Genomic DNA, 26240 nt, shown 5'->3' with positions numbered 1-26240 from the left:
CGCTAGAAACGCGCAAGTTGTGGAGAATTTTATTCCGTTAAATATTGTCTCTCTCTACCCTTGCAATATTGTAAATTGTATAAGCTTTGTAAGATAATATTTAAATTTTAATGTTTTTTCTATTGTCACATGGAAGTTGCAAGCCACATCTATCGCAAATTGTAATTTTCTTAAGCATGAAATTCTTTTAAATTCTTGTAAAATCAGATTAAAGTTTTTGTATAGTTTTTCATATAAATATGTATATACATATGTACATACATAATCAATGCCAAACAGAAACTTATTTGGTGAAAACCTAGTTTGAAGTAATATCATTTTTAAGGTAAGATAATTTTATATAATAGCATATTCACATAAATAGTTTGCTGATACATAAAGAATGTTTAAACAAAAGAATCATACTTTTCAAAAATATATATGTATATACAAGTATATTCTCATATAGATTATTAATTATCATTATTATCTTTACTTATTTATTATCGTTACTTCTTTTTATACATCATTACTGTAGAATAGGAAAATATTGCAGATATTATTATTGTATTTTATTTTGCATGAATGATATTTATGATTTATGATGATAATTATATATAAATTCTTCCAGTTTCCTGAAGAATACAAAATTAGATTCAGGAATATAATATGACCAGGTTGATGATTGAAAGTTAAGAGTGTATAAAAAATCTAAAAATCTCAAATTCATTAAACAAAAACAAGATACATAAAGTACCAGAAGCATATTTGCATAGGTAATTTTGCAGTAATTATGTGTATATACAGTTATATCAAATGTCTCGTAACAAAATTTAGATATTAAATTCCGTAGTTACAGTGTTATTTAATGTGAATAGTTTTGCCGAGTTATAATAATTGTTTAGATATACATATATGCGATTTCATACATATTTTTATAGCATATATTTTGTATTTCAGATTAATTACCCGCTTATACTTGAGTAACTTTGGGCAAGTGTTTAATGCAAGCACATAATGTCAATAAATTCGCTAAATGGTGCAAAATTATTTGTATTGCCGTACAATTATAAAAATTGGAAATGTTTAATTTCTTCCACTTTATAATCTGTCCTCTTATTATATATAGAGATGCAGCCCTATATTAGGAAAAAAATTATTGTTTAATATAAACTTACATATACATACAGGTACCTATCAAAATAAGTAGTTAATCAGCTGATTCGTACATAACAAGAAATTTCAGGTCCCGTTGAAAAAAAAAGAAGAGATAGTACGCTACATAATTGAAAGTAATTCATATATTTTTCTTGTAATACAAATGTCCATTTTTCGTTAAAATACGAGCTACGCGAGGGCTACACAAGCTACGTATTTTAAAAAAATAAAATGACCTAATCGAGCTTGATAAATGAAATGAAATTGAGGCATGCAAAGAAAAATGCACAATTTAAATATCGATAGTTACCAAGATAGAAAAGCTTTACAATTAGCAAGCATCGTATAGCTTGTTTCTAATGTAATTATTCAATATTTCAGTTCATATGTCTGGAATCTTACTTTAAGAACTGATTAACATTAATATATGGCATTTAATTAAATTATATTACATTTTAACATGAATTTTTTATGAAATAAAATTTTAAGAACAATATAATTTTTTTAAGTGCTATTATGATATTGTAATCGGTTCTTATGGAAAATTTGCTCACGTTTATTGACTTCTATCTATTTACTCCTATGTTAATGGTTTCAGAGTATCTATTATTATTGAGCTCTTTTCTGTTATAACGTGTATTTGATCTGAGTCATATTGCAGGCCCTGTGTTAAACCTGTGTTAAACCTGAACCAGTCAGCATCACTATATTATTTTAATATGAATATCCTAACTACGTTTAATTCGAGATAGATTTGTTTCAAGTAATGCATAACTTCAGTGCCATATCCCTATACCTGATCTCATATCTGTGATCATTAGCTAAGCAGTAGCTAACATTTTGTTGTACAAAAAGGAGATGTACCTTGTTAAGTAGTCTATTCGATAGATTACTTGTCACTGTCACACTTGTCATTGATGTACATTTATTCATCTTCGTAAAAATGATTGTAGTTAGAGAGTTTTTTTATTGTAGACTGCTGTACCTCTTATGTATTAACTACAATACTATTCCCTCATTTTCATTAATTGTTTTAATTGTTTTAAATGATATTTCTTATACTCTTGACTGAAGAAAGGCGCATTTTTTTCATTACCGATGTTTCTTATTGTTACTATTTATTTATTAATTTATAATGCGATGAGTCTGATAGGCTTAAGTTTAACACAAATAAATTTATAAGTTACTATAGCTATAAATAATTAGTTTTTATCAAAATTGCCAAAAGTCTTCATACATATGGATCGAATATAAATAGATTATTAATCATAAATAAATTATTGTATGCATAAAGCATTTATTAAGGAAAGTCTGACGTCTTAAACATTAATCAAGTTAGTATAGTAAAGTACTTTACATCAGATGCCTCATTAATTCGTGTTCATCAAAAATTCAGTATTGTGTATGCATAGAACATCTCTTTCGTAATGATATAAATAAACCTGTATTTACCTATATTTGTACATTATGTGCATTACATAAAATGTCGACTGCATAAAAAATCGAGGTAAATATACTGCACATATGGAAATATTAATATATTTACCTCTCTCTATATATTATATTCACTGGAATTATAGATTCGCTATTACCTATATGAAATAAGATTAGAAATGTTAGAAACTCTCAACAGGGTAAAAACATTAATATGCTTTTGATGCTCGCAGCATCGGTTCATTATATTTTACATAAGTATATATACGTATACTTATTAACTAAAAATAGAATATACTATACCTCTCAACAGGGTAAAAGCGAAAAATATTCGGCAAGTTTATAGTTCGTTAGTTCACATGAGTACAGGTACTTCTTTTAATCACACACTAATTTATTTTACAAGTGTATCTAATTATCGTAATTTTTCCTTTCAGTTTTAGTAAAGCATTTTTTATTACACTAATAATATCGTCCGAGAACTGTAAATATGTTTTTAGATATATATGTTGATCACATTTAAATGTGTTTATTACGCTGTTATATTGCAGTTATTTTTTCCAAGCAGATAAGATTAACGAGATTTCAATATCTGTTCCCAAACATATATATTCTATATTCTATACTAGATAAACAGGTATCTACGAACTAAATATATATAGTGAAGGAAAATGTATTGAATGCTTCTAAAATGATAGTAGTAATGATCTTGCATATACAAGTACCAAATTCTGCATTTTAATGAGAATAGCGTATCCTTTTTCATATAGATTATTATAGTAAAATATTTCAGAACTAGATACTGAGTTCTCTCGAATTGATTTTGTACAATTGCGCGTAATAAATGAATAACTCGAATGTATTAAAAATTGAACTTTTATTCTTTTTTTTCAGTCTCTGCATTGTTGTACATCGTGGGTTAACTTATCACAATACAATTTTTTTTTACACATGAAAACGCAATAATATCGAAAATTGATTATGATAATAATTTATCATAGGTCTACAGATATATAATTATTGAACTTACTATATGTGAAGACTTATAAACAATTTCATATGAGATACATTAATATTTCATACCTAAATATTTGTGTGAATTCGATAAAATTAGGAGATGTATTACGACTCACAAAATACTCTCATCTAAATATCATTATATTTATTAATCTAACTGCATATTTAAATATTTTATGCAGTACAAATAATAAGCAAGAAAATTTGTTTTAAAAAACATGTGAAAACAAATCGTCTAAACATATTCTGTCTTTCATACATTGATATTTCACAAAGAAATATAACAACTTGCACATAATTCGATAGATATACATATAATAAGTTATGTATATGTATTATTTCAAAATTCCTATGCATATGAACTGCATAACCAGGTTTGACTTTTTTTAAACAAATTTGATAGAAGTTCCTTATACAGTACACATACAGTATTTATTACATAAATATTTTGTATATATAAGAATGACAAAAAAGAAAAAGATACAGCTGTGTTCTTAGGCCTAGAGGATAAAGTTGTAAATAAATAACATTTTACTATAAAGTTTGCAGAAGAAGATTAGAGAATTACGTTTTAAATCGCGCTGACATGTACATTCAACAAAAACATGTACAATATAATGCAATAAAGGAAACAGTTTTGAAGCTTCCATTGCACCATTCCCAGAAAATAAATCGTCATCAAATGGAACGAATTAATTTTATAACGAAACAATTTTATTGCTTTGTGTAGAAATTGTTTATTATTTATGCGTAATGATTTTTTACTAGTATACTGGAACGTACTATATTGAAAATACATATTCATCTGCAGTTTTTCTGCGTTTACACCATTTCTCTCACTATAATTGTTATATTTATTTAGAACCAGTAAAACTATCTCTCAGATAGACTTATTCCAGAGAATATATTTTATTTATTTATTATATTAGCTGTAAACTTTGAAATTTTTCAAATTAAATGTTATGTTATAATGTATATATATTTTAGAATATAGAGTGATCCATTCAGTAAAATGAGATTATTACAATAAATATAAAATATTCGAGATGTACAATCTAATGATCATAAATTTTTATATTCTCATGTAAAATGTGTGTTTGAATTTATGATCATTTTCTATATGCTCATATAATCTGCAACTTTGATACAAAATCTTTTCTTCTGCAACTCATGCAATTTAAAATAGTTATTATCTATTTTGCAAACATTTAACACAATGTTTCGTCTTTTCTATTTTGCTAAAAGTATTTTCTATTCTGTTTTCTAAAATCCTAAAGAAATATTTGTACTTAATTTTAATCATGGGGAATTTAATATAAAAAACAGATCATCTCTCCTCAACTTGGCAAGTATTAATTCTGTTATTTTATTTTGTAAAATTTTCACTTTAAACTAAAATATATGAAAAAATAGGAATGTAACTGTCCTTAAGAGTTACTTGTTACTCTAAACATTTTGAGTTATATCAGAAACGAAGCAACATGTCTATCCAATCTTGCATAATTTACGATAACAAATAACTTTTTATCTATATAATCACTTTGGTTTGGTAAAGCAAATTTCGAAAATGCAATTGTATGGAATAGAGATTATATTGCATTTTCTAAACTTACTTTTTATCAAATCTATTCACGACAAATTATTTTTGCGAACTTGCATAACGGTATTTTTAACATCATAATCCATGATAGCCTCGTCAAATTGTAAAATACTTTGTCTAATACTGTAATTATACATTTTTATCAAAGAGATTTTTTTTTGTAAAAAATCTAAGGTACAAATCAAATCAGTCTACATCAGATATCAATGAAGAAATATATAATATATCTTGATACTAAATGTCATAGGATTCTTCTTTGCATAGAGACTTATTAATCTCTTTGCGACTAGACTAGACAAAAACTCCATCTAATAATTATGCACAAAGTAATACTTATAAATTCTTCCTCTAAACATCTCAAGTTATTTAATTAAAAATAGTCTTATCAGCTTAATCAAAAGACTTTATGTAGATTTGGTTAGATTTTTATATGGCAGAGAAAAGTGCAATAAAAATAAATTACATAAGAGAGTAAATGTCTTTTTATTGCCAAGTAGCAATAAACGCGCACAATAAAATATTTAGCGACCCAGTTTTATCTGGTGTCGTATATTATTTCGCTAATGATTAAAGTAAGCTAAAAAAAGAATGAGAAAGGCAGTATACACTAGTTATACATAATATATGAAAATTATTTCTAATTGTGTGTGTGTGTGTGTGTGTGTGTGTGTGTGTGTGTGTGTGTGGGTGTGGGTGTGTGGCTTCGTCAAACTATGAAACTTGTTCAGATTATATTCAATATTGATATATCATGATTCGGAGAATCATTAGTTCTAATAACATTAGTCTATTAAAGAAAAGTCTCTTTCTGTCTTTGGAATTAAGTATTTTATGCAGATTTTTGAATGCTAAAAACTTTCAAATTTATGTATGTCAGGATTTCAAATATAATGGGTCATAATTTAACATCAAACGAAACGATAAGAATATATAATTGTATAAAACAGAATATATAATACATATTTTATCATGCACATTAAAAAAATAATTTTGTTTACTTTCAAATGAAAAAATTACGAAACTTGATAGAAACATCAAAAATTCGAATTCTATCGCCTTTTATTTTCGGGGAGTTTTTCTGTTTACAATATTATTTTTTTCGAATATCGATAATTAATTAAAATTTTGTTTTCTTGTATACACAATTAAATATATCATAAAATTTACATTATACGCTCTTTTATACACAATATTTTTTTTATATACTTTTTTGCAAACTTTATAACTTGTTAATTTTGAATCTTAAAGTGATACATAAATTTGATGATCAGATTCATTTTTAACACAAAAATCTATACGAACCACCTGGTTTTGTTCCAACAGAAAAAAATTTTTATTTTTAGTGTAATTAATATATCGTCGTCAATTGTTTCTGCCTTATCTAAAATTTAAGGTAAAATATTTTGTCTTTTCTTCAAATATAATAATCCATGTAGTAAAAATCTTCTGTTTTTTTTTCTATTAATCTATTTCTGCAGTAACTTCGGAAATATATCTCAGAAATTTAACTTTTACCAGGGCAGATTACTATTATTAATTACTTCATCTTCCTTCTTAACACGTATTTCGCATTATTCACATATTTACTTAATATTTAACGCAATTAAAATAATATACATGCGTAATATTGTATATATACACATAAAATACATATTTCTAAAAAATCTGTCAGAAGTGCTTCTTGATCATATGATACAATAATTTATAACAAAGCATAACTTAAAAGAGCTGTCTCTACAGATTTTTAATTTTAGATCATGTTTGAATAACTTTACAAGTTATGTTACATGGTATATTTAATTGTAATAACAACTTGTGGAAGCGTTTAAGTTGATTTTCAATATCATATGCTCAATTTTTATTTCAATCAAGTTATAAGACTTAATGCGCATTATGCAAGTAGTTAAAAATTGATGATTTCTTCAGGATCATAAATGACAATCAATCACGCTGTAATAAACAAATGCAAATGGTAAACATATTTTTTTAATTATATTTAGACGTTGCGATTCAATTCTGCTATAAAAAAATTATATCAAATGTTTTAATTCAGTAAAAGAGAAATTTAAGGAAAATGATATCGTAAAATACATTTGTTTTCTTTATTATTTAAATAAAATATATATATTATATATTATATTAAATAAAATATATACATATAATTTTTTATATAATTATACATAAGGATAATTTGTATATTAAAAATTAAAAAAAATTGAATCGCAAGAAGCTGGGATATGAGTTCTCATTGCAAATCTCGTTATGTCTATTATAAGATTATTCAAAGAAATCTATTATTTATAAAAATTACATTACAATACATAAAATACGAACCAATATGAAGTAAATCAACCAATATTAAGTATTAATTATATTGAAAGTATTTAAAATTAAAAAGTATTAAAAATTATAGAGTATTTTATAAAATTGTTATTTTAAAACTGATATTTTTCAATTGTCTTTTTTATTTCTCTGTTAGATTAATGTCAGATACAATATTTTATTAATAAAATATTCTCGTAAATCTGAACCGTTCATTTTTATAATATACATTACAGTAGAAGTTGAAAACAATGAACTCTATTTTTTCGATTTGTCTTCTTTCTTGAGGATTCAATTATAAGCCGAGTTTTGAAATGAGAGATTCTGTATAATCCAATATATGTTACTTACCCACTGCAATATTTTTCTTGCGCTTTTCTGCATATAAGATCTGAAAATGAAATAAGAAATCAATAAGTATTACATGGTATTGTAATTCAATCACATAATAGAATATCTAATTAGTAATTATGAAATAAATAATATTACTTTTTTATATAATTTCTAATTATCTTTAAGTAGATGATTTTAATCTTGTAATTATATTAATATCATATAAAAATATATATATTACATATAAGCATGACAGTTTAAACAATTTTGTGTATCTAATTGAATATTTCTTTTTACATGGTAAGTATTTAAAAAAATATTCTCTATATATTAAATTTTTTTCTTAATGTATAAATAAGATTTCATTTGTACATAAATATTAGATTTAAAAAATAATGTTTTAAATATTTTACATTATAATTGTATCTAAAATATATAATCAGTCTTATTATCAACCTCTCTAATTATTGCTATATATTATTATCAATATATCAATTTATTAATATAATTTTTATTTTTTATATTAATATCTTGTAAAACTCTTAAAATGTATTTTGTGATATTAAAAGATGATAATCTTCAGAAATATATGTAATATCTCCTGATGATCTTCCGTGATGTTTTGTGAATTATACAAATAAATAATAATATATTTATCTGAAAATATAGATTTAAGTTACCTTTTATTGTAGAAAATAAAATTATTTTTCGAATATTGATCCAGAATAACTTTATTGGTATCTAGATGAAACAAAACTCTAGATACTATTTCTTTTCTCTTCTCAATTGTTTCTTCAGTGAGCGATAATTTGATACATCTATTTCTTAATGATATTCGTTAACTTACGCTCTATGATTTCGGTTATAATCATTATTTATTTTTAATTAAATTGCTCTATTAAAATTCATTCAAAATAAAGTTATATCTTATATCGTTGCAGAGACATTCAAGCAGAATATTCATATTCCTTTTATAATGATTTATTGATGAGAAATCTCACAATATCGAGATGTATTCAGAAGTGTATAAAATTCTTTAGAAAGTTAGTTTAGCCATCTCTTAAGGCTTGACATTTTTCATCACTTTTTTCGTTAACATCAGAATTTAATTTTGATTAAAAAATCGTTGCTGCAACTTCTTTCTTCATAGATGTTTCTTCGGTAAATAATCTATTATATCCGATTTAATGATGTTAAAAAAGCATATGATGTTTTGAATTGGCCATCTTATTCGAAATTGAAATAAAAAAATCATCAGAATCCTCCAAAGGCAAATATATATGTTGTATAATATGATGTTGAGGCAGAATCTTTTCTTTGCAACATAAAGTAATTCATTAGCAAATTTGATGAAATATTCTTGGATGTATAAAATTTATTTGTCGATTGGTTTATCTTCCAGGTCTATCTTCCAGGATATAAAAGCCTTCTTTTTTCTTGCAAACATAAAAACATTTAGTTAAGGCATGATTATTTAACTTATCAGGAAGAATACCGAAATCCCACGGCTTCTTGAAACCTAAAAGAGCAATGTTTCGATTAGTTAACAAAGATACTTGACGTTGTGTTAAAACTTATTATGATCTACTAACATGGATTTATCAGATTTTGTTGGTAATCGCGAAAAGGTATCGTCGGTATTTAAATGAGAAGTTACTAGATCTATGCTACTATCAATAGTATCGTTTTGATTATTGCATAGGACATTTTTTTCATTTAAATATGTATCATTAAAAGATATATCTGTATGTACATTATGATCTGAAGATGTATCTGTATATACTGATTCAAACAGAGACTGTTTCAGAGATAGGAAGTTAGTGGTTGTATTGTTAGTGGTGGTATTGTTCGATAATATATGTTCCAGAGTTTCAATATTATGTAAGAAACTGATATTTTCAAAGTCGTTTATATAATCAGTCTTCATTATCTCACTAGCTTCTTTTGAATCTATTTCAAAAGAGTCGATATCAAATGTAAAAAGTTCGGAGGAATGTAACCGTTCGTTTGACATTGATGTATCGCAATCGTTTCTTTCTTGTTGTTCCTTGATTGCAACTTCCTTTGAAGCAGAATATTTTGAGTCATTTTCACACTTTCTTCTATCATCAGTATTGACATAATCATCCTCTACAATTTGGTCTCCAGTGAACGTAGTTGAGACAGTACAGATGTCGTTAGAATTATCTAGATACTGCATTCGCTTTTCAACATTCGTATTCATAACGTGGTCACCAGTATCTGTAATATAAATGTACTTATCAGTGATATCATTGTCGATATATATGGATGATTTTTTGGTTGATATACCGATTAAATTAATTTGAGACAGTTCAGAAGATTGCTGGAGAAAATCATCTGGAGGAATTTCACTTTGCATATTATTTAAGAAATTCATGTGCTCCAAGTTATCTACATCGTCAATCTTCGTTATTTCATCAGTTTTTTCTATCTTTGGAAAACTTTTCCGATCGTAACCTACTTCTGTGTTCGAACCAATGTCGAAAGAATTAATGTTAAATGTGTAAGATTCTGAATAATGTAATCGATCATTTAATATTGAAGAATCGCAATCATTTTCTTGTTCCTTCATTGTAGCTTCAGAGTATTTAGCGGCGTTATCATAATTATTCATTCTCATGTTTTCAAGATTGACATGTTGATTATATGATGGCTCTACAATCTGATCTTCCGTAAATGTAGTCGAAACAGTACACGTGTCATTGGATTTATCTAGATGTTGAATTTTCTTCTCAGCATGTACAGTCATGACACGTTCGTCGAATGATGTATGATTTACAACGTAAACACATTTATTGCAATCATTTAGAGTATAAATTACATTGGTGTCGGAGGCCAATTTATCATTTTCATTATCATTAAACGTATTATGCAAAGTTTCTTGTGCTTTTGCTGCAGTAATGTCATTATTAGCAAACACAAATGGCATAATTTTCGCATAACAATTTGGACATTCATTAACTTGATGACATACTTTCTGCTTTATAATTTCTGTAATTTGTGAACTATGATCATTTATTATAGATTTCAATTTCTTTATTACAAGATGATTAATATCATGTACATCACCAGGCATTGTATTATAATATTTGTGTGATTTTTGCATTGCATTATAATTCATGCTCGTTGGTAGTTCTTGCTTGAAAGAATGCTGATCTATATTATTTTGGCACGTTTTGAATAATAAATTGTTTTCATCCCCTTTCACAAATTCCAAGCAGGAATTCATCTGATTTTTTGCTATATTTACATGTTCATTCTTTTGAACATTATTATAATAGATATCATTTAAGCAAGATTTGTTATTAATTGAAGTACAATTTTCTGCACTGTCATTAATTTTAATATTGTAAACAGGTTTACATTGCAAATTAATCTTTTCTCCCAGGTTTTTGTTATCTCCATTAGAACATTTTTTAATTTCACCAGTCGCGAAATTGCTTGAATATTTCCAGATATGCTTTTTACTTATGTTTTTTGTAGCTTTCAAACATTCCGAATTTCGTTTGGTCTTTTTTCTTTTTATTTTGCAAGGAATGTCTATCTCGTCATCTCCAGTTAAATCAATAATTATTTTCCTTGGCTTTTTTCTTATTTTCTTGAGCTGTTTAAGGTTTCTTGTTCCCTTTTTTTGTAAATAAGTTTGATCCAAAGATTTGTTTTCATTAATTGATAGCATATTATTGTTTTGCAAACCATCTAAATATTCTTTATTTATTTTTTGATCAGATGTTTCTCCATTAAAGTTGTTTCGACGAAATAGCGAATTTACTTGAAGCTTCTGAAAAAAATATTAAATATATCAAATATATTAAAATTTGTATTACACTTTTTAATATATTTAATAAAAATAAAGATTCTTTGTATATAATTTGAGATGAGAAATTAACGAATTAAACTAAACCAACATATATATATTACCTGAGATTTTGAACTGCTCTGATTAGGATGAATTGTCTTGACACATTGTGAACTTATAGAGTCCATTTTGTCTTCGAATAACAGGAAATGGTTATGAACTTGTTTTAAATCAAATGAATTTGACTGTATTAACCATAGCGTTTCATTATCTTGACTAGGAGGTTTAGGCACAAATTCTAATAATTCATCTTGCAAGTTTGGCATACGCGGTCCTAGCAACATTAGAGCTAACTTGTTAATTCTTTCTTTTTTATCAGAAGTTTCTTCCATTTTTCTCCACATCTTAAAGGCAAGTAAGTATCTGACATAAGCTACATCAGTTATAGATGTTGTCTTTGTTTGGAGATTAGTAAAGCTCTTCCTATGTAGAGTGAATACAAGATTTTATATTATTTTAATATCGTCGAAATTAAGAGATATTTCTACTCAAATCTTTATAATGTTAAAGAAACATTTACATACATAAATATATGATTGCAGATTTTTCTATATTTTTCTGTCGTATGTTTAATTCTAAGTAATACTCTGAAAATATGCTCTTCCGAGTTATCTGTAAACAATTTGACATTAGATACAACAACCCATCAACAAATGATCAATTCATGTAAAATCAAATTTTTTTACACTTACTTAAGTATATGTACAATGCTGCAAGAATCTTTGCAACAATTTTAGAAGAATCTCTATCATAACTAGTTCTTTTTTTCATGAAAGATTTTAATTCCATGTCTATATACAAATTTAACAAAACCGATATTTTATTTAAATATGGGCTATGATCAGTTATATCCTGAGAGAAAATAGAATATTAATATTTCCACTATATTTAGATTCAATTTTATGAAATAGCAAGAAACGTTGAAACTAATGATACCTGTTTTATATCAAGCCAATATAAGTGAAAAAATATTAACATATTATTAATATGATTTTTGAAATTAATTGCATCATTAAACTTGACATTACTCTCTGGTATGCTAGAAAGAATATTCCTGAAATATGACAATTGCAAAATTACATATGTAATATGTAATATTATATAGTTTTCATATGTATCTTCCAAATCCAATTGGCCAACTTATATATGCACGCACACGCACGCGCGCGCGCACACACACACACACCACACACACTTGAAATTTCTATTCATAAGATTTAGCAATTGAATGTGTTGTATTAAATCTTGCTAACTAAAATGTAACTAATAATCTTACTGGGTATAGAGTAAAAGCAATCGTTCAAGATGTCGATAATTTCTATTTCCTGTGCATGAATGTATAATTTTATTGAATTTTGATAACCATGGAAAGATTTCTTCAATTGTGTTATTATTTACTGTGATATCTTCCAATTGTTGAGCTTTTATATATGTTTTTGCATTCTTGCTGCTTTGACATTTAGAATTCATATCCATAACGATATCTTCCTCTGTAACTCTGTTATGGCATAAATTTTCTGTAATTAAAAAATTTATGATATATGTAATGCAAGAATCCATATTCAATATTTTTATTCACATTTTAATGTTAATGAAATTTTTAATGTTTTGAATTATAAGTTGTATAATTGAATTATAAGTTTTTTTCTATTTCAATTAAGTAAAATTCTATTTTTTTATAGAAAAATGAGATCTTCGAGATTCGTGACTTATAATTGTTGATGCTATTATAATTAATTATTAATTATAATATGCATATAAATTTATCAAAATATATATAATAAATTTTTCTTTGTTACATATAAAAAAAGATTGATTTTTCACATATTCTATATTTAATGCTATAACGATATCAACGAGTTTAATATCATAAGAATATATAAATCAAACGTTTGAAATAGCGATTACATTATATGAATTCGCATTATATATATGATTAATGAAAAATTTAAATTATTAAAATTAGAAAAGAAGGATAAAAATAAATCCAAAAATGCCGCAAAACAGTAATGACAATTCTCCGATTTCGAATATCGTATCAGAGGCACGGGTATTAATACCGCTATCGCGACGTACTTCTGTTATTGAATCCTACTATAGCCTCGCGTTCTCTTTCGAGGAAATAGAGAAACTGACATCATCTTAAATTATCTATGAGGAGGAAATATTATCTTACATCATAGTGTTTATCACTATGACTCGTGTTCTCTTCGCGTGTCGCGGTCTGTTAATGTGGAGATCAATTCTTCTCGGTTGAGCAAGTTCTCTTCCGAGTAGCCGAATGCCTCTTCTGAGTCGTGTCCAGATCGCACTTGCCGCGTCTGGCAGTCGTCTTTCCGTCCACCGTGATTGCAGCTAAATCCGCCGTCCGAGATGCCGCAACATCTTCGAGATTCGTGACTATAAATGCGAGGATAGGACGCACTCACGCTCGCTCGTTAATCGCTGTCGACGACGATGACACGCTCGATTCGGTTGTTCACTCGTTCCGTCGTCGTTCGTCATTCCGCTTGCTTGACCATGCGCCGCCTACCGACCGACACTCGTAACTCGTACACAGTGAAGTGGTCCCTGGCGCGGCTGCGCAGATAGCGCTGCGCAGATAGCGAGACTCGACGCCTCGTTGTCGCGTCTGCGTGTCGAGAGGTAATTTCTCTGCGGAACTGAACGCGTGTAATAGTATTCCTAACATCATAAGCCTTGATAGTCTCATCAAACTTTAAAACACTTTGTATAATATTAATAGAACAGCAGCAGCAGCAGCATTAGTTTATCAAAATTTTTATGTGTATAAAAAGTATGATGTAAAATCAATCTCTATGTCAGATATTAATAAAAGAATTTACAATTATATTATATTATATAAAATATTTGAATATAAAAATATAACATTTTTGTATAAAGAATTTATTAGTTTTATATCATAGATATAGATATTTAAAAATTCTATTTTAAAAATTCTAACTCCATTTAATGTTTTATGCGCAAAATAATATTTATTAGCATATATTTCATATATTTATTAGCATAAGTTATCTGAAATAATTTTGTAATCAGAATTTTAAACAGCGTATAATTTAATTCAGATTTTTATATCAAAAAAGGATAATAAAAATAAGTTTATATAAGACAACGAATGTCTTTTTATTGTTAAATTTTAATAAACATGCACAATAAAATATTTAGCAACTATTAAAGACTACACTAATTATATATAATATGTAAAAATTATTTTCGAATATTTATAGTATAATTTCGTCAAATTGTACATTGTTTTCTATAAATTATATTTAGTGTTGATATATCCAGAGTGTATTAATTATAATAATTAATGTAATTATCATCAATCATTACTGTCTTCTAAATTTTAAAATAAAATATCTTGTCATTCGTTCAGAATATAACAAATCCATGTAGTAAAGTTCTTCATTGGTTATTTCTGTTGAACTTATTTTCACAATAGCTTTGGAAATATATTTCAAAAATTTATCTAGACAACACAAAGCTGAAAATCTCTCAAGTATATAAGACAAAAAAGACATGTAAAAGACGTCTTAAAGACATATTCCAATTTTTTACTTTGTATTATTTGGGCAATTTTTATCAGAATAAATGAGATTACTAATAACTCATTTTTCTTTTCAATTTATATATTTACTTGATATTTAAACATAACTATAAAGTAATATACATACATAAAATATATATTTCAAAAATATACTATACTTATTATATTATATTATACGATTAAGCATTTTCAAAAAAAATTTGAAAATATTTAATTGTATAATATAATAAGTGTAGTATAATAATTTATAATGAAGCATAACTTGAAGATTTCTATTTCTATACAAATTTCTAGTTTTATACATCATATCTGAATAACGAATCAATCACAAATTAATCATGTTGTATTTAACTGTGTTGTATATTAACAACTTGGAAATGTTTGAGATGATTTTCAATTTTTATTTCATCAAATTGTAAGTTTAAGTAGTAAAAATTGATAATTTTTTCAGAATCACATAAACTACAATCAATTATGCTATAATTAACAAACACAAATCGTAAATAATAATATAATTTCTTTATATTTTGAGCTTGTCAATTCAAAATTCGGCTATACAAAATAATTTATATTATTTAAACATTCTAATCAATAAGATGTATAGATATGTTATCGATAAGATGTAGATATATTAGATAGATATGTGTATCTTTGAATTGTTATTTAAATAAAATAAAATATAATTTTTTTAAATTTTACATAATCATCCATATATAAGATTAATTTAGAAAAGAACATCTTAAATAGAATATCTTAAAATTGATGAAACATGAAAGATTTATATATTTTTCATTGCAAATCTTGTTATTTATTATTTCTATATTTTTAGATATATCCGCCTTCTGCGAGATGCTGTGTATTTTCGAGAAAATTCGTAACAATTAAACACACATACTCGCTCAATCATTGTAGTTGATGATGACATATTCTCGATTTGCTTTCTTGCTGTGCGTTATTTAGTCATTTACCGCCGTCTATCGACCAATGCTCGCAGCTCGTACGGAGTGAAGTGATCCCTGACGCGGCTGCATAGACGGTGGAATTCGACGCCTCGCGTCGCGCCTGCTGCAACGTCGCCGTGGGCGCAGGCTGCGCGCACATTCTTTGCGCAGACCATCCGCTACTGTCGCGCTGCTGTCGCGTCAGGTGCGTATAGATTTTAACAAAAATGTGCTTCATATGCATTGCTGCTAATTAACGAAAGCAAAATGGTAAAAGAGTATGCGAATATTACAAAAAAATATTTTGAGAATTTAATTGTCTGAAAAACGCGCCGGAACGAAATATCTGCAAAAAATCAACGAAATTAACGACTAAATTCGTAGTTTTGTGTATTCGTGTTAAGTCTCTTGTTGACGTTGATTCGTATGGTTTAATATCTTTGAATACACGCACGTCATGCTTGTTAAGACAAATTGGCGAAACGATTGATATTAAAGCTGCGATATATATATATATATATATATATATATATATACACATGTATATACACTCGTATACACATTTATGGAATTAAGGAATATCCACCGTACGCTTCGCGTCTCACGTCCCTGGACGTGGCCGGAGCTCTCTCCCCACCGGTGGGGTGCGCGCACGTCGTCGCACGAGCATTTCGTCTGAGTCGCCCGGCAGCGGCCGAGCACGTATGTGACATGGCGTCCGGGTAGAAAGAAAGTTAACTGCTAAATAAGCGTTAATGTTGTTTTTATGACACTGACCGACCGAAAAGGGAACATCCGAGGCCGCGAATTTCCCACAGACACTGGCATTGATGGTAATGCATGCGAGGAAACCACAAAGGATCAGCGATGGGTAGGGCTCTACCGTCAAATACCCGATACTGACACACGGACCAATATCTCTCTCTCTCTCTCTTTCTCTCTCGCTCCCCCGCCTTACTCCCTACCTCCCTTACGCAGCCATCTCTCTCTCTCTCTTTCTCTCTCGCTCTGCACTTAGCTCTCGCCTCACCTCTCATCTCTCGTCACCCGACATCCGTCCATTCGTCCGTACGACCCGCTCAACCGTACACACGCATCGCAAGCACTCACTGCCACGAACCGCCGCACGACGTCCCGCGGCACGACGAGTTTCCACGATGGGGATCCGCTCGGGTGCCATTCCCCGTGGAAACGACCGCGACGGCGGCGGACACCGTGCCACGACCTCCCTCACTCACGGTCCGTTGTCTTATGATTCCAGGTACTTCGAAAAGCACCAGGCCCATCCCTATCAGGTAAATATCTACTACCATCAAAGCGATTGGTGGATCGGGGTTACGGTTCGGCGAGGGGCTGGGAAGGGAGGGAGGGGATTGTGAGAGTATCGTACAGCTCGACAGCTTCACGTCGTCTGGCTCGCTCATCGACGTCGTCGTCATCGTCATCATCGTCGCCATCGTCGTCGTCGTCGTCGTCATCGTCGTCATCGTCATCGTCGTCGGAGCAGCACGCATTATTTTCACCCGCGGTTCCGCGTCGGTGCCCGCGCGACACGTTCGAGGACGGGGAGAAGGAGAAGGAGAGAGGAAAAAAAGAGAGAGAGAAGATGAGATCGCTCCGGTTCTCGCGCGGAGGATACGGGACCGAGCCGCGGTGACAACACTCTTCCGCGGGGAAGGATTCCAAAGTTCGTATTCACTTTGGCTTCTAGAGTCAATGAGTCCGACGAGAGAGCTTCGACCGTTGTTGATCTTTTTTTTTCCGAACAGGAACAGGATTCGTGGCCGGGAATCAATAATGCATGTTCGATAACGAAATCAAAGATCCGAATGATCTCGTTTGTTACGCTTCCGCGAGATCGATTGTTTCCCTTGCGATCCTCATTATCGTCGCCATGGATCTTCTCGTTCCGATTTTTTCCTCCTAGCGAGACGAACTCGATCATTTCACCAGGTCGAGTCGCTCGCGTTCGACGTCGTCGTCGAACGATCGTGATTGGCTTAATCGTCGATAATTTGGCATATTGCGCGTAAGACTCGCTTCAAAAAAGAGTAACGCGTTCGAGACTGACGGACTTTGCATTGACAAGTGACATCCCGACTATCAGCAACTATGTTCTCGTCGACACGCACACGCTTGTTCCGTTTAGGCGCGTCGTCGCGATGCAAATAATCGAGATATCTCATAGGTAAATTTACGTTGTAATCGTGATCTCAGGTGTAAAGGAATTGAATTCACGCTCTTTTCATTGATCGACTCTACTGTTGTCCTCTCTCGAAGCGTGCCTCATTTATCGCTGGGTGAAATTAACAATTAAGCACGTGTGCTCTCGATACCCAGATCGGTCCATCTGCGAGATGGGTAAAACGATAATTGATCGCAATTCCGCTCGATTTTTTTATCTCCGATACGAAACAACTTCCTGCTAATCTTGTAAACATAACCTCACTTCTCGAAAAATCAATAATTTATTCTAACTGATAATGTTCCAAAAATATTTGAGATCCTATCTCGATAAGGATCTTCTTCCACTCGTTCCTTTTCATGTTTTAACTGCTTCCGCGACGTTTATATTCCGTATTCTGTCTGAAATAAACTAATAATTCTCAAGTCAGTGTCTTGACAATTTTCTTTATACTTGAGATATTTTTGAAATGCTTCATGAGATGACTTTGCGGTAGTCATATTATAAAATCTTATTGGAATGAGGACCGTTCAGACGAGCAACAAGAAATTTCATTTACTTTAAAAATATATACATAATTGATAACATGAACAGTTACGACAAGGGCAATTGGAGTTTCTAAAAAATCATTGGTGATTCTGTAACTGTTGATCCTATAAAAAAATCAGATATTTTATAGAATTAATAATCGTTTTTGCCGTAACATTGTTCAATGTTTAACATCTTTAAATTCTCTTCATTGAAGTCAGATATATAGCTCTCACGCATACATTCTTGCAGACTGCCACTAGATCAAGACAATCTGTTATTCTCAAGGGGGTTATCGAGCCTATAATATTTAATAACATTTTTAATAACGATCTTATATATTCAGAATGAAAAAAGTAAGCAATCTTGATGTATCTGATGATTTATTTACCTAATTCACTTTTATAATCATGTGCACGCACAAACATATTGCTAATGATCTGATTGTAGAACGCAAAGTACAGCAGTTCTAAGGGTGGCTATTCCTCCTCGACCACATCATCGGATAGTCGCTACGAGGGACGTATGCGCGACTCTCCAAATGGTAACTCTTACAGTCCAGCCGGCAGCTTGGGAATGGGCATGGGGACGGACCGGGACAGCCCTCGGAATTACACATCCAAACCTCTTTACAAGAAGGAGAGAGAAAATAGAGACTATAAATTATCCTCCTCTAGGGACAAGTATTCCGGTAAATAATTTTCATTTTTTATTTTATTTCATTCTGCTTCCATATTTCGACAATTACATGATAGAAGAAGAATATGAATATTGTTAAGCCTATAAAAAATTGTTTCAATTGTTGTATAAAATATATGGGATAAAGGACAATGTTTATGAAGTAATACAATCCTTTATTTGTCTAGAGTTTTATCTCCCTTTCCTTTCTGCAGTATAAAAACAGAATTGTCTCTTAACATTTTCAGCTGTAACATGCTTGCTTGCATATGTGTAGATTGTGCACGATCCTTAAAAGACAAGAGAAGCCGTGAGAGCAGGGATTCAGAACACAGGACCAACCACGATAGGAGTAGTGGGGAGGTAAGCATCTATTTAGCATTAATATTTAATTTAATAATTATTATATATAACGAGAAAAATATAATTTCTCTTGTAATTTCCTAAAGAATTGCTTCAAAATATTTATTTTATTCTGTGTACGATAAATATCTATTTACTAAATATATTTATTTTTTTATTATTTTCTGTTTATGTTATATTCTGTTTATTTACAGGAGGATACATACATATCTATGTGATATATATGAAATAAAAATCATACATAGCATTATATTTTGCTTTATATCTAAAAAATATTTTAAAAAGTTGCAAATTTTTAATTTTGCAGAATTTTAGAGAACTTTTAAATAAATATGTATAATGTAAATTGCAAGTATCAAATTGCAAGTATCATATAAAATAAATATCTATTTCATTACAGTCATATACAATTATAATGATCAAGTCTGATTTTATTAAAAATGTTGTTTCAATATGCAAATGGACTGTCAGATAATTTGCATATGGTCACAGTCCGATGAATTTACAAATTTATTCAAAACTTTTATAAAAAAAAAAATATTTAAGTCTCCTGAGTACTCAGCTAAGAACTTCGCGTTGATAATAGCAACATCTTTGTTCATCTTATTTCTTGTCCTTGTTCATCTTTATATAAGTGACGTATGGACAACGAAATTTTTTTATTGCAATTAATTTCCTTATTATGTGCTTAATTGTGCAGATGTGACTTGTTTTGTACTTACCAAATTCGTAAAAATGGACGGCAGCTAAAGTTACTTTTAACTTTTATATGTAAAAGCATATTTTTCACTTCTTTCAACAGCTGTCACGTCTTCACTTCTTTCAACAGCTGTTAAACTGTGTGTTTTCTGCCTGAACAGGCTTCCATTTCACATACTTTTTATAGCTATTTATTAACTATCAGTTAGGGAAAGGATAGCAATCCATTTTCACAAGTATCTTAAAGCCATTTCAAATGTTGTTTTAATCAAATATCTCTTTATTTGCAAATTAGTCGCAATAAACTTTATTGTATCATTTCTCGCCACAACATGATATCACAATTCCAATATGACCACGGTAACTACTCAGGAGCCTTAATATGTATTATAAGAATATTACATGCCTTTCTTAGATTAAATATATTTTTTAAATGTGTGATATAAAAATAATGTTTTATGTATCTAGATCTTACATCCCATAAAATTATCATCAAATTCATCAAGAGAATCTTCATCTCAGAGAAAACCATCACACAATTCCTGTCAGGTCAGTGTATTTTAATTATATTTATTTACATCGGTATTATCTATCTAAATTCAAAATGCTAAGTAAAAGATGAAATAATATTATTTAATCGCAGTACATTTATTATTTCAAAATCAACATATTTAATTAATAGGTTTAATAATTTTAAGAATTAACTAAAACATTAAACAAAACATTAAACTAAAACATCTTGACAATTTTGTATGTTTTTTATTATAATTTTAAGTAACTAAATATGTATAAAAGATATTGAATAATGTGACTCAATATCTTAAGCCTCAAGAATATGGACGAATATAAGTTCAATTTTTCGAACAAGTTTTGGAATTAATGCAAATATTCCCCATCTATTCAATCGTTTCCGGAAATTTTAGAACAGTCTGTTTAGGATAAACGTGGTGATGAGCGAGGAGGTACAACGGAACGGACAGCCAGGTTTGGCGATTGGTCAGAACACATGAGTTCGTCGGGAAAGAAGTATTATTACAACTGCAAAACGGAAGTTTCTCAATGGGAGAAACCACGGGAGTGGATCAGTCGGACAGATAATCGTCAACGTCAATCTAGTGACTATTCTTCTAGGTCAAGTACGTCTAAATTGTTATAATTATCAAATATGATATATAAAATATTAAATGATAAGATTATACAAATTCTTGTTGAAGTAAAAGACAATTAATAAAAACATTTTTAATTGGCATTTTACATTTAAAATTTAGATACGTGACAGAAAAGTATCTTTACAACCAACTGATAAATGAAATAAATTTGTATAATTTTTCTTATCTTAATATCAAGCAACTTATCTTATTATACTATATATATATATATATATATATATATATATATTTATCAACAAGCAAATACATGTTTATGGGAGATACATTTATGAGATATTTTTTTAAAAAGAGTTAAATAACAAATGTATATATATGTATATATAAAATTATATATTGCATATAATCCATTATATCTTTTGATACAATTTCGATAAAACAATTATTTGCCTTATACAAAACATACATAATAAGATTGTATCAAATCTGCAATTTCTTTGGGCAGGTCATGATAAACATTCCAACTCGCGATCAAATAGCAGTAGCAGTATGCGAGATGGTAAATCGTCGCGACAGTCTGACAAACGAGAATATTGGAGTTTATGTGGCGCGAGCGGTGGTGGCAGTAGCAGAGATGATATTTCTGCGAGGGAGAGAGAACGAGAGAAAGAACGAGAAAGAGAACGAGAACGAGAACGTGAGCGTGAACGAGAAAGAGAATCTAGAGAATGTAGGGAAGAAGTTAGTGTAGAACGCCAAACTCAAGATATGGATATCTCGCCAGGCGATTCTACACCCACTTCGGAACCTTTGACATCATCTTGCGCTCATGATCCACTGCCACAGGGCCCTGTTCTCTTGGCCGCTGGTATGTTTCTTTTTTTTTATCGATTAGATAAAACATGTAATGAATGTGATATTGATTTATTTTAAAATATGTTTAAAATAGACATCAAATTTTTAAATAATATTTAAAAATAAAATTTTATTTATGAAACATTTTTATTATTAAAAAACATCGTAATGATCATAGTTTTCGTAAAATTGATTTCTTTGAAATATAATTTGTAAAGTTTAATTTAATTCGTTTTTAAGATATTTTAATATCTTTATTCTTTGTAGCGTTACCTCGGTTAACATCACATCCATCGTCAACGACATCACAAACAACTGGAAAACTTAGTTCACCTACGCAACAACAAGGAAGCAGTAACGCCCCAGGACCACCGGTGTCACTGGCAAATCTCCCGAGATTACTGTCACAAATTACGGGCAACAAAGAACAACCTGACATCACACCACAAAAAGCATTACAGACAATTCAAACAGCCATCTTGCTATCTCGACAAGTAAGAGAGTATTTGCATCACTTGAATTGTGTTGAAATGGAAATACTTAATATTTTGTTATTGGTATTTTATATAGATATTTATAATGTGAAAAAGTATTTTCTTTCTTAATATATAGAATCTCTCTAACAATCATTGAATATTTTTCTAAATCATCAATGTTACAACAAATGTAAAGTTTACTTTCCTTCAACAAAAATTTTGAGAAAGTTATTCTTCCATTTTTCTTTTCTAATACTTAAAAGTGATTAAATCATATAAATTATATTTTTATAAATATTATATTAAAATATAATTCAATTAAAATTTCCCAAGTTAAATTATTGTTTGTCTGCATTCTATAACCGTCAGATACTACCTTAATTAAACGTATCAGTTACTAATATATAATTATTATAAAATATCAGGATAATTTTATAATATTCTTTTAATATTTGTAAATGTATAGTTCTATGATATAATTAGTTTATTTTAAAACACATAAATATTACTGATAATATTGCATACTCATCTTTTATAATAGCAATCCGTTAGTGGAGATCGAACTAATACTGGAAGCGATGTGATGGTTCCATTAAAAGTTGATACAAGTGGCAATATTACCAGCGAGGGTCCACCTACTCCCACACATTCAGAAACCCAGGACTGTATCGACGCGCGAAAATGTAAGTCTTTTAATAGTTTCTATGTAAAGTTTGAAAATGTTTTACTTTTAATAAATAAATAACTATTAGTTTATTTTTATGTTTAATATATATTCTTTCACAAATTATATTCTTTCTTCATTACATAATCTGCATATTTAATTTTGAAAAATACTAAATTAGGTATTGTCTTATGTTATCCTAAATGATTTACAATTACAAAATTCTCGTAACACACATGTAATTTCCATTTTATCTTTATATTATTAAAATTATCTAAATTTAGAAAAAAGCTATTCGATAAAATAAAAATTTAATCCTTGATTTTATCAATTTTATTTATTTACAGATATATTAAAATTATAAAAAAATATGTAATAATCTATTATAATTAATAGTATAATGTGGAAAGCAAAATTAAATGTGTAATAAAAATATTACTTTAACTCGGAAAATATATCGAAATAATCTAATATCTAATATCTCTATTATTTAAAATATTAAAATAGGATTTTTCATCTTTATTTGTATTATTTCTTAAATTTTTTTTTTTAATGATATATCGTTTTTGTTTTCTTTTTCTTTAGTGACGAGTCCTGGAGGAACAAATTCTGGGATACAAGGTCTGAGTTCCTTGCAAAGTCTCAGTACATTAGGCTCCCTTGGAAATCTGAGTAGTACAGGAGGTTTGCAAGCGTTATCTAGAGTGCAGCCTCCTTTAACACCTTCTTTAACACCGTCGCTCGCTAATCATTATCGGGAAGATTTAACACAGCATGTGCGTGCCTTCCCCGCTGATATTCTCGAAAAACAGGTGAGAATCTCTCAAGTATTTCTCAGATCAATAACAGCTATTGTTACTAGACAATTTTTCAAATTAAATGTTTATATGTGCAGGCACAGAAACTTAGTGAGGAAGCACATACAATGGGCAGTTTGCAGTGTACGAGAGTGTCCGCAGAATTGAAGACGGCACGATCGATAGTGAGGCTGACAGAAATCCAGGCAACGTTGCAGGAACAAAGGTAAGTATCTTGTTTCTTACAATTATTACAGCATACATACATTTAATAAGAACATTACAAAAAACAATCATTTTTGAATTTTTGTCATCTTGTTTATCTCCTTGCCATTTTAGGATATTATTCCTCCGTCAACAAATTCAAACACTGGAGGAGTTAAAATCCCAAAATTCCTTTATGTCTGACGATTCTTAGTGTAAGAATCTTTATAAAATAAATATGATTACAATCTATAATTAATTCATGCAAAATAAAACATGATTATTAATATTCTCATTAATATTGAATAATTAAGATTGTACCTAAATTATAATATCGTAATAGAAGTGATATACTAGCGAATGAATATGGGCTACTCAGAGAGGATCGGCTGTTCTACTTAGCCAGCCAGTGAGTCTTAATAATTAATTAATGAATTTATTAGTGAATCCACCTCTCTGAGAAGCACAGCAGGCCTATCCAAGTCGCAAATACAACACTAAATGATTAGAAAAACGAATCAATTTTATCAGTTCAATGCAACTACTGAATTGTATATCTGAATTGTCCACATCGTCTTGTATTTACCTGTGTTATACGTGTCAATGTTTCATATCCCAAGATTAAGCGGCATTTTAACTAGTTGAAACATTTTTGTTGTAAATCTCGGAATAAAATTCGTGCCACAAGTTTTAATACAGTTCTTTATCAGCCATGGTCTCACTTACCTAATCTCCTGAATTTTTTATTGAAAGAGGGAGAGAAAGAGAGAGAGAGAGAGAGAGAGAGAGAATCATTTTTACAACTTAAATACGTTTATGTTAAATATGAGACGGAGAATTATATACTTTTATATTCAGATTTATGTTTTCGATCTCCAATGATTTTATTACAGTTTCTTAACATTATAGAATGCATCAGCGCTGAGCAAGTATTGATATATTGTTATACATGCTCTTCTCTATTTACATCGTGTAATTAAAAAGTATATAGCAATGACGAAATCTTTAGAATAACGAATAGCCACCATTTAATTTCTGTGTGTAAATAGCAGAATCAGAGTGAGTATTATTATTTACGAATGACAATTTTATGCATGGTAAATTTTTTGAGTTAGTAAGAACATTATTGTACCGAAACTGGATCTAAAATAAAAATACGCATTTTTTATATTATAATTACAGATAACTTGTTTCACTTTATTTGTTATCTCCTATACAACTTATGTCAAATAAGAAACGCAAATAAGATTCTGTTAAGTTGTATTCATAATCTTAGTGTTTAACAATCAGAACTGTATATGAAATAGTCGTTAATAGTCGCGAATTGTAATCGTTATTTTAAAGGATTATATTGTTAAGGAATTCTTTAACGAGGTATTTTGAATCATTTTTCACTGTGTAACTTATTTATTTGAATAATCTGCAAGATAATGAAGAAAAAGAAATATATTAA

The 26240-nt window shown here is 29.2% G+C and overlaps 2 protein-coding genes across 9 annotated transcripts; one reads left to right on the top strand and one right to left on the bottom strand.

Annotated features, from left to right (window-relative positions):
* Window positions 1–3431: 3431 nt before the first annotated feature.
* LOC105423661 (uncharacterized) lies at window positions 3432–16921 on the bottom strand. 2 transcript variants are annotated; one of them, XM_089077415.1, is made up of 10 exons: window positions 16187–16921; window positions 13000–14386; window positions 12660–12777; window positions 12416–12575; window positions 12248–12335; window positions 11786–12146; window positions 9436–11645; window positions 8000–9362; window positions 7862–7901; window positions 3432–7138 (listed from the first exon to the last, which is right to left on the bottom strand). In XM_089077415.1, the coding sequence occupies exons 2-8, from the start codon at window positions 13281–13283 to the stop codon at window positions 9326–9328; spliced, it is 3258 nt and encodes a 1085-aa protein (XP_088933541.1). In that variant the 5' UTR covers window positions 13284–14386; window positions 16187–16921; the 3' UTR covers window positions 3432–7138; window positions 7862–7901; window positions 8000–9325. The 2 variants fall into 2 exon arrangements, with proteins under 2 accessions (XP_088933541.1, XP_088933542.1); XM_089077416.1 differs by lacking the exons at window positions 8000–9362; window positions 9436–11645.
* On the top strand, window positions 16918–25481 carry wcy (WW domain-containing adapter protein with coiled-coil wacky). Of its 7 annotated transcripts, none has more exons than XM_011633497.3 (12): window positions 16918–17103; window positions 17494–17527; window positions 19396–19636; window positions 19901–19986; window positions 21154–21234; window positions 21623–21821; window positions 22297–22659; window positions 22914–23140; window positions 23664–23805; window positions 24372–24598; window positions 24682–24809; window positions 24923–25481. In XM_011633497.3, exons 1-12 carry the CDS (start codon window positions 17063–17065, stop codon window positions 24999–25001), a joined length of 1848 nt encoding a protein of 615 aa, XP_011631799.2. In that variant the 5' UTR covers window positions 16918–17062; the 3' UTR covers window positions 25002–25481. The 7 variants fall into 7 exon arrangements, with proteins under 7 accessions (XP_011631799.2, XP_011631798.2, XP_088933545.1 ...); XM_089077419.1 differs by lacking the exons at window positions 16918–17103; window positions 17494–17527 and adding exons at window positions 17597–17919; window positions 19198–19301; XM_089077420.1 differs by lacking the exons at window positions 16918–17103; window positions 17494–17527 and adding exons at window positions 17997–18420; window positions 19198–19301.
* Window positions 25482–26240: the final 759 nt, after the last annotated feature.

Source organism: Pogonomyrmex barbatus, unplaced genomic scaffold, assembly GCF_055798465.1.
Source record: "Pogonomyrmex barbatus isolate J1 unplaced genomic scaffold, ASM5579846v1 scaffold2, whole genome shotgun sequence".
NCBI classification, from domain to species: domain Eukaryota; kingdom Metazoa; phylum Arthropoda; class Insecta; order Hymenoptera; family Formicidae; genus Pogonomyrmex; species Pogonomyrmex barbatus.
Note: the sequence above shows the minus strand (reverse complement) of the source record. Positions and strands in the feature narration are given on the sequence as shown.

Coding starts and splice junctions, on each gene's coding strand:
- LOC105423661 (XM_089077415.1), bottom strand. CDS start 13,283: ATGGATTCTTGCATTACATATATCATAAATTTTTTAATTACAGAAAAT. Junction 12,778..12,999: donor TTGCTTTTACTCTATACCCA/GTAAGATTATTA, acceptor GTCATATTTCAG/GAATATTCTTTCTAGCATAC. Junction 11,646..11,785: donor AGAGCAGTTCAAAATCTCAG/GTAATATATATA, acceptor TATTTTTTTCAG/AAGCTTCAAGTAAATTCGCT.
- wcy (XM_011633496.3), top strand. CDS start 17,390: ATGGGGATCCGCTCGGGTGCCATTCCCCGTGGAAACGACCGCGACGGC. Junction 19,637..19,900: donor CTCTAGGGACAAGTATTCCG/GTAAATAATTTT, acceptor GCATATGTGTAG/ATTGTGCACGATCCTTAAAA. Junction 21,822..22,296: donor TGACTATTCTTCTAGGTCAA/GTACGTCTAAAT, acceptor TTCTTTGGGCAG/GTCATGATAAACATTCCAAC.